Source organism: Gymnodraco acuticeps, unplaced genomic scaffold (genome assembly GCF_902827175.1).
Source record: "Gymnodraco acuticeps unplaced genomic scaffold, fGymAcu1.1, whole genome shotgun sequence".
NCBI lineage: Eukaryota > Metazoa > Chordata > Actinopteri > Perciformes > Bathydraconidae > Gymnodraco > Gymnodraco acuticeps.
Window position 1 is genome coordinate 106,158 of NW_022990014.1, and position 8,588 is coordinate 114,745.

Genomic DNA, 8,588 nt, shown 5'->3' on the forward strand with positions numbered 1-8,588 from the left:
TGTACAGTCTATCATCAAATTCAAACTACTGTGATATGGAAGCCTTCTGAAAGGTGTATTCTCTAGGTTTCCATACATTTTTCAGAAGAGAAACGTAAAAACGGCGTTGAGGTGTATCTTGTCTTGAAAGGGCCTCAGGATTTACAGCAGCAGCAGTGCATTTGAGACATTTTTACCTCTGGACTTTTGGAGGCATACATCTGCCACAAAATCCTGATTTCACTCTCTAATTTGAGGCAGTCCATCTCTCTCTCTTAAGATAAATTATAGGGAAAAAGGGCCTTTTTTCTAACTATAATGAAAATGGTCCTTTCTGCACTGAGGAAAGCAGAAGCCATGTTGGGGGTGTTTTTGTGGAAAAAACATATTTCCTGTTCCTGTTTTGACCAAATGCACGCTGCTGACAGCCAATGAAGCCAATAAATCAATTTTCAGTGGTCCAAGAAACATACAGAACATGTAGCTATTACCTTGGATATCTTCTGAACAGCAACAACCTCTCGACCTATAACTCAGGAAGGGAGGTGATTAAAAAAAAAACATAAGTAACCCACTTCAATTTATTCCTTAGTGATCTTACACTTGAAACACCACGTGAGCTCAAGTAGATCAGGCACAATAATGCATGCATGCAGGCATCAATGGTACAGAAACACGCGTCCATACAATTGTCTCAACTACATTTTAGGAAAGTTATTTTTAAAACAAAAAGATGCAGAATTCTATTTAAAATATCTATTCACATAAATAAGTGAATGTGGATTTTTTACAGTTTCATCTCACTATATGAGGCTCCATCAGAGGGCAGTGTTGCTCCTTTCACAGCGGAGTGTGACAGAGTCGTATTCAGACTTAAATAGCCTTCAGATCTTACTTAGTTTTAGTATTTGACCCACATTGGCTGAAACTATACAGGATATTAATAATCCTCAATGTATTGCCTCTACAGCATTCCCTGCCCCATTAATCTTAAAATCTGATGCTAAGGCTGGCCTCTCTCCCTCGAGTCCCCAACATACCTATTGTATGCAGTGTGTAGACCGAGTGTGTAGTGTGTGTGATGTATAGACAAAAGGCTGTCACTCTTGCTGCTGGAGTGGACATGAACAATACGACGAGCCCCTTGGGCCACATTACACCGCAGAGACTTGCATAAAGGGACGAGCGAGGGAGCACAGACAGCTCTGACTAATGGAGAGAGAAATCAAAGGGACACGCAGGAGTTTGTATCCTCTGCCTGATCTCAGACCAAAATATTAAAGCTGTCTCTTGGTAATGGCCAAAGCCTGGGTAGTATGTCAAAACACTGAAAACAACTTAATGGTTCAATGTGAACATAAATGATTTATATACCCATTTGACTAAAATCACAAAAAAGACCACGTGCAGCTTTACAGACTCTACTGATGTTAGCAAATATTTATCCACCCGGGAAAATGTTACAGCAAATTCCATTTGAAAATATAGTCCTGGGACTGTTTTGCTTATAAAGGACGTTTTTTCGTTTTTCTCATACTGATATTCTGAACGATCTGTGCTGTTGTATTTGCTGTAAAGTGTCTCTACTGTAGGCTATTTGTATTATATGTACAGCACTTTGGCTCGACCAAAAATCATTTATTAATGTGCTATATAAATAAAACTTGATTTGATTTGATAAATTACATTTAACATTATCACAATTTTATTCAAATCATGTTGGTATTTACTCAAACACCGAGCCAAATGCACTACTTTTTTTAGCTTTTTAAATGGAAATCCCATGTATTGTTATGAAAAAGATGCGACTGACTGTTTTTGTATATGTTGATATTACTGTCTCATTTGTGTGTATATACTTTTGTGTGTGTCCCCAGAGAGGCAGCAGACGGGTGGCTCCAACATGGTTGCTTTGGTTCATCTGGAGAAACACCTGCCCCATCCAGAGGGAGAGAAACCCCAATACCTCACCCATGTGGCAGAAGAACAGCTTATGTAGTAGCTTCCAGGCTTTACTTAAATTAAAACAAGGAATATCAAATGCTTGCAGAAGAGGTATGTTTAAATGATATATAATAAGGCAGACGGATCAGATGTTGCTATTATTGCTACAATAGGATAAAAAAAGAAAAATGTTTTCCACATTTTATTTTCAACATATGGATTTAGCTGCAACTGAAACTATCACAACAGTTAATGGAACATTTTTGAGTAATTTAAACAAATATATTTACAAATGTGTGCAAACAGGAAACCAAGTTTGTCAAGGCAAGACAAGGCAGCAAATTTAACATCAAGCATATCAATATTTTAGTATATTTTCTACACAAATATTATATTAAACATCTGTTTTCATTCTTATAACAGTATGAATGTAGTCCTTCAACTGTTTAACATAAATACTGATATGTAGAAAATAAACCCCAGATATGAAATGGCATTCTTCAAATATTGTGCTACAAAATCTTTTGTGAGTGAGTTTGAGTGTTTCATTGAGAAATCATTCAGCTGTCAAGGATACAAACAATCATCCTGCCTCAGTCACCATCCTCCTATTGGTTCCTAAAAGTCTAAACATCCAGCACATGGTTGAGGTAGGAGATGTAACAAATTGCAAGTCTCAGGATCTCAATTTTGGACAACTTCTTGTCTGGTGGGAGAGTTGGGAGCAGTTTTCTCAGCTCTGAGAAGGCCCTGTGGAAGGACACCACACGGACCCTCTCCCTGGTGGCGTGCGCACATCGATATTTGGCTGTGGCACGCCTCCTCCGCCTCTTCTCCTCCCTGCTGAGAGTGGGCAAATGAACTGAGTGCGCCTGGCCATCTACCTCCTTAGGTTCAGCTGGCATGGACCCACACTGCACATTGAAAGTGTCCAGAAGGGTCTCCGTGTCCGATTCTCCCCAAGGCAGGTCGGACTCAGGCAGGTCCGGACAGAGCATCATGATCCTGACAAAATCAGTACAAGTTACCCCAACATTTACTAGCTTCGATATTAGAGTAATTTATTTACTTGAATATAAGAATGATTTAATGATGATTATACTGTTCTGAAATGGGCCATTTTGCAAAATTAGTACCTTTACTTTGGGTAATACATTAGCCTAGTATAGGTGATATTTTTGTACTAAAGTACAAGTTGTGAGTGCTTCTTTCTCCACCAAAATGTATCTTATTACATAGAATATCTCACGGTTCAAACAGCTTATACATTCTAAAAATGCAGTACTTAAAATAAATTAGAAGCAAATCATATAAAAAATGCTCTACCTGTTTAACACCGAGTTGTTGTATGCCATTATGATAACTGTTTGGTTGTGTTAATTGCATCTTTGGTTGCTGCTCTGAATAGTCAGATGTATTACATTTGGTCAGTACATTTGTGAAACAAAGGACCCTAAAATAAAAGTGACTGATGCTGCCACCCAGTGGATGATCTACATATATTTTAATTTCGCAGAGCACTACGCTGTCCGAGGTGCTGAAACAAGATCAAGACAATAAAACGAATGCAGATTAGTTGATTTAGGATAATTTAAAACACTTTTTCAAAACAATTCAGAAAACAAAACATAAATTCCAATGAAAATGTATTGTAACACTTGTCTGGCATTTCCCAATATTTGTTAAAGAAAAACGCTTTTTACAGCATCAGAATAGCTGGTTCTTTATATTGCATTTAATGTTGCGTTTGAATTTTATATTTGTTTATAGAATCAATTTGTTTTAATTGACCAGCCCAGGTCATAAAAACATCACAATATGCAATAACTGGACTGCAAGAAGTGCAAACACATTGTTTGTCACTTACCTTCTACAAAGAATAGAGCTGTACGATTGAAGATTCTCACATTAAAGCTGCATTCAGTCCTAAAAACAGTCAGGGCAGGTATCCGCGAGTAAAGTTGTCTCCATGCAGTCTTGTTTTGTTTACAGTTGAGTCGAATTAAATTGCTGAAAACAAGACGAGGGTGAAAAAAAACTCTCGAGTCCTTTCAGTACCGTCCTGTGATCTGTCCGTCATTGTTTCAGGTGCACATCACATCATTCAGCGAGGCAAAATCTGGCTTGTGCTCTGCTGGTTTTTCAATCCCAAATTCGCCTTGTGCGCAAAACAACACTCCCCTATCTCCTCGTAAAACTGGAGCGAAGTGACGACACAAACAGCGAGATGAGTGTTTGTTGCTTTCACTTTCATTCTCAGTAGAGGACATGTGCCTGTATACGTACGTGCATGGCAGTTAAGAGTTTCAGACATGTCTTCATAAAGGTTACAACCCGGTGAATTTATTAGCAGATTAGTTGTCGATGAACCTAACTTGATTACAGTCTACTAGACGCGAAACTACTTCCAATGACGCCACATCTTCCCGGATCCTGCATAAGGTCAAGTGAGCACCTGTGTCTAAATTAAAGCAATCGTGAAATGTGTTTTACAGTGTCATTGCCAAAAGAAAAAAAGCCCCCCAGTTTTTAAAAACCCAAAAACGGAAAGCTCACTGAGCATTTTTTCTGAAGAGACTGATATTGTGATACATGATATAGCCCGTTCGATAGCTGTGAATCTATAAACAGTGCACAACATTTGTTGTTAGTTTCAGAGCACATGCTTTGCCGTTTGCAGCACTAAAGATGGGCCCTTGGTTGATGGAGGTTCAGGGGAGGGGTAGTTAGGAGAAGGGGTAGTGTAAGATAGGGTGACCAGACGTGACGTCCCCGTTTTCCGGGGGCCGTCCCCGTTTGTATTGGCCTGTCCCCGGAAATGTCGCCGTTTTTTAATACGTTAAAAACACATAGCAAGGTGAAATAAAACGTTTCATGTCAGGTAACACTGGGTAAACAGACTGTGGTCAAGCCAGCCCCCACTTCGGAAAACACACTCAAGCCAGCCCGCACGTTGTATTGCGGTGCTCGAATATGCATTACAGTAGAGGCCTGAAAAAACTGCCTTCAAAATAAAAGCGTTTACTCGGTCAATAACAAATATACCTAAAGAACACACCAAACATATTCATATACTGGAGCTTAAATGAAGAAATATGTGCTATATAATGTGATCAATAATAATTTAAAACAAACTACGTATAACTACCACATTATAACTGAGTGAATGTCAAATGTAAGTATACAGTTATGAAGACATATCTGACATTTCCACTGGGTGACTAATTTCAATTGATGTTGACACCATCTCACAACACTCCTAAAACAACATTACTTTCTGAAGTACAATTTAAAATATATGCTGTTTAAAAATCTCAAATTAGATCTATTGTCCATCTATATTTTGATTATTATTTAATGGAAACCATCCATAATCAAAGAGTCATTCAAATTCAATAAAATACTTATTTCACTTCAGGGTGATAGCAGGAGACCCCATCTAGTCAATCAGAGAAAATCAGGACAATCTGATGTAGAATTTCAAAATAAAATACCTTTGAAGTCTCACATATGAGCTATCCTTCTGTTTGTATCCAACAGTTAAAATTACATTGAACCAGATTTGTCCCCCTTTTTTCTTTAATAGTGAAGAAAATTGGATATGTTAATTATATATTGACCGCAAAACTCAAAATGTCCCCGGTTTTAATTTTGAAAATCTGGTCACCTTAGTGTAAGAGAGACTGAAAAACATCCAATTATCCTTTCAAAAGACAAGAGAAATGTAAACGAAGTTTAAGGGACTCAAACTACTTTATTATAACTATGTTATCTACATGTGGTGTACAATTATTTACACTCAATGCGATGTTATAAAGACCGAAAGAACGAGATCGCGGATACAAGCGGCCGAGATGGGTTTTCTCCGCAGGGTGGCTGGTGTCTCCCTTAGGGATAAGGTGAGAAGTTCGGTCATCAGGGAGGGACTCGGAGTTGAGCCGCTCCTCCTTCGCGTCGAAAGGAGCCAGTTGAGGTGGTTCGGGCACCTAGTTAGGATGCCACCTGGGCGCCTCCCTAGGGAGGTGTTCCAGGCACGTCCAGCTGGGAAGAGACCAAGGGGTAGACCTAGGACCAGGTGGAGGGATTATATCTCTTCGCTGGCCTGGGAGCGCCTTGGGATCCCCCAGTCAGAGCTGGTTGATGTCGCCAGGGAAAATAAAGTTTGGGGCTCTCTGCTGGAACTGCTACCCCCGCGACCCGACCACGGATAAGCGGGAGAAGATGGATGGATGGATGGATGTTATAAAGGAGACAAAGGACCGGCAACTGGTTTGCTAACTGAAAGACAGAGACGCATTTCAAAACATGTTTTTATTAAAATGCAATCAAAACATTTGGAAACTCAAGAAATAGTTGCTGCAAGATAGAAATGTAAGAACAATCAATATTAACTTATACATATCTTTATTACAAATGTATTAAAAACCTTATATTGAAAGTGTGTGTATAGGAAAAAGACACCAAAAATAAAGTGGGCTGATGACAGGGTGCCAGGCTACTTTAAGTGAAACTGGGGTGCTATCAAATGCAGTCACACCAAACCACACCGCAAACAACTCACTCGTGAGTCCAGTGCTCTTCACCACAGCAAACAGTGAGGGGGACTTAACCCCACCAATGACCGGTGTTCTGGATTAACTTGTTTCCCGATCAACTTGTTTCCCGATCAACTCGTTTCCGTGGGGTGCGTGGCTTTCGACTGAAATACACATTTCGATCGCTTTCTTCTGTCGTTTACATACATCTTTTGGTATATTTGGCTTCTTAGGAACACGTTGATGCACATCCAGTACCAGTGTGTGAGGTTGTGATTACGATGGCGATATCCGGACGCGAACAGCGAGGACTACAACAAGACAAACGAGTTGCTCGAATAAATCATTTAAACCAGCTATTGTTGCCAGACTTATTACGGAATATCGTTGTTAATGTCCAAGTCCATCTGTGTATACCTTCAGACAGCCTCCAAGTGAAGCACACAGTGTTTACTCACAGTTTGAAAGCAGCGTGGAGAAGTCTTGGTGAAAGGTTGATGTGTTTCTTGAGGATGGCCCATCTCTGTGTAGAGGCAGAAAACAGGTAGTATAGCTTCTGCACAATGCCAAAAAATTATATGGCATCTTTGGAGCTTTTGGCAGCATCAGCAATGACCAAATTGAGTGTATGTACCCCACAAGGCACAAACAAAGCTCTTGGGTTCAACCGCAGTAGCCTGGCCTGTACTCCCCTCTCATATTTGCGCCGTTGTCATATGACTGTCCTCTGCAGTCATCAAAGGCAATCTGCAACTCCTCCAGCCTCTTCAAAATCAGGGCGGACAAACTTTCACCAGTGGACTCCTCTGCTACTAGGAATCCCATGAAGTGCTCTTTATTCTGGGGGTCTTCTTCCAGTGTCACAATTCTGATGACTACTGACAGCTGTTCAATGTGGCTAACATCTGGGGTGCAATCTAAAATGAGGGAAAAGTACTTGCATTTCTTTATTTCTTGCACTATTGTTGATATAATCTTTCCACTGATGCATTCAATCAACTCATTCTGAATGGTTTTGCCCAAGTAGCTGTGGTGGGATGTTTGACTTTTAATCTTGTTGATGTGGTCTTTCATCACTGGGTCAAACTGCGCCAAAAGCTCAACCTCTTTCAAAAAGTTTCCATTTGAAGGAGAGTGGAGTATTTCTGTCTTTCCTCTCAATGCCATATTTCGCCCTGCCAGAGACTGTACAATAGCAACCAGTCGTGTCAGCACCGCTCTCCACCGACTCTTCTCTGCCTCAAGGAGGGCTTGCTCTTGTTTGTTGTTGTACCTTGTTTTAATCGAACTGCCAATTATTTCCATGACGCCAAATTGTTCAGGTGTTTAGGACTATTTTCATGGCTGGTCAAAGCAGCACTTGCATTTTTCCAATCCGACAGTCCTGCATTTGTTAAATGAATTTGTTTTGGAGAGAAAAGTTGACAACAAAAACAAAAAAGACTGTTCTCATTCATAACACTCCGTTCGATGTCTCACTATGGGATGCGCCTCATCGCGGAGCAAACAGAAACATCAATCTCATTACGCCAATCCTGATTGGCTGGAGATCTTGACGTCAGCGTCAGGGAAATCACCCCCTATAAGTAGCTTGCGCCACAACGCATGCGCCATTCAAACACCTCTTCTCGCTTCAGAGCACATCTCTATGGTAGCCGGACAAGCTTCACGGTCCACAGACTGAACCCAAATATCCATTTCGGTCGACGGGCGCTTGCCGGCTACTCCTTCTGCTTCGCAGGAAGACGGTAATTACTAACGCTAGTTATTGTTGAAATCGACCTCGCCGCTCTCTTTCCCCGGAAAGTAAGCTAGGTCTGACTTTTTCAAGCTAGCGTTAGCTTGCTCCCTCACTACCGACACCATGGTAGCGAGGAAGTCTTTTCTTTTCTCTTCCCCACGGAGGAGGAAAGGAATAAAAGGAGCATACTGCCACACCAGTCAATATTCTCCGGGAATAAAAGACCCACACCGTCCTTTTCTCCGGATTAAGGACAGGGTGGTTACCTCTTTTTCTCCCAACCTACCTGTTGAGAGCGGGCCCTCTCCACGCCACGAGGCAAACAAGATGGACGCCCCTCTCCCTCACACCAGAGGAGTCAGGGACTCGGTGGCTCGACTCTGCGGCTG

General features: G+C 41.0%; 1 protein-coding gene across 1 annotated transcript; it reads right to left on the reverse strand.

Annotated features, from left to right (window-relative positions):
* Nucleotides 1–2,549: 2,549 nt before the first annotated feature.
* On the reverse strand, nucleotides 2,550–2,924 carry LOC117544319 (helix-loop-helix protein 2-like). Its single transcript, XM_034213254.1, has one exon. The coding sequence runs from the start codon at nucleotides 2,922–2,924 to the stop codon at nucleotides 2,550–2,552; it is 375 nt and encodes a 124-aa protein (XP_034069145.1).
* Nucleotides 2,925–8,588: the final 5,664 nt, after the last annotated feature.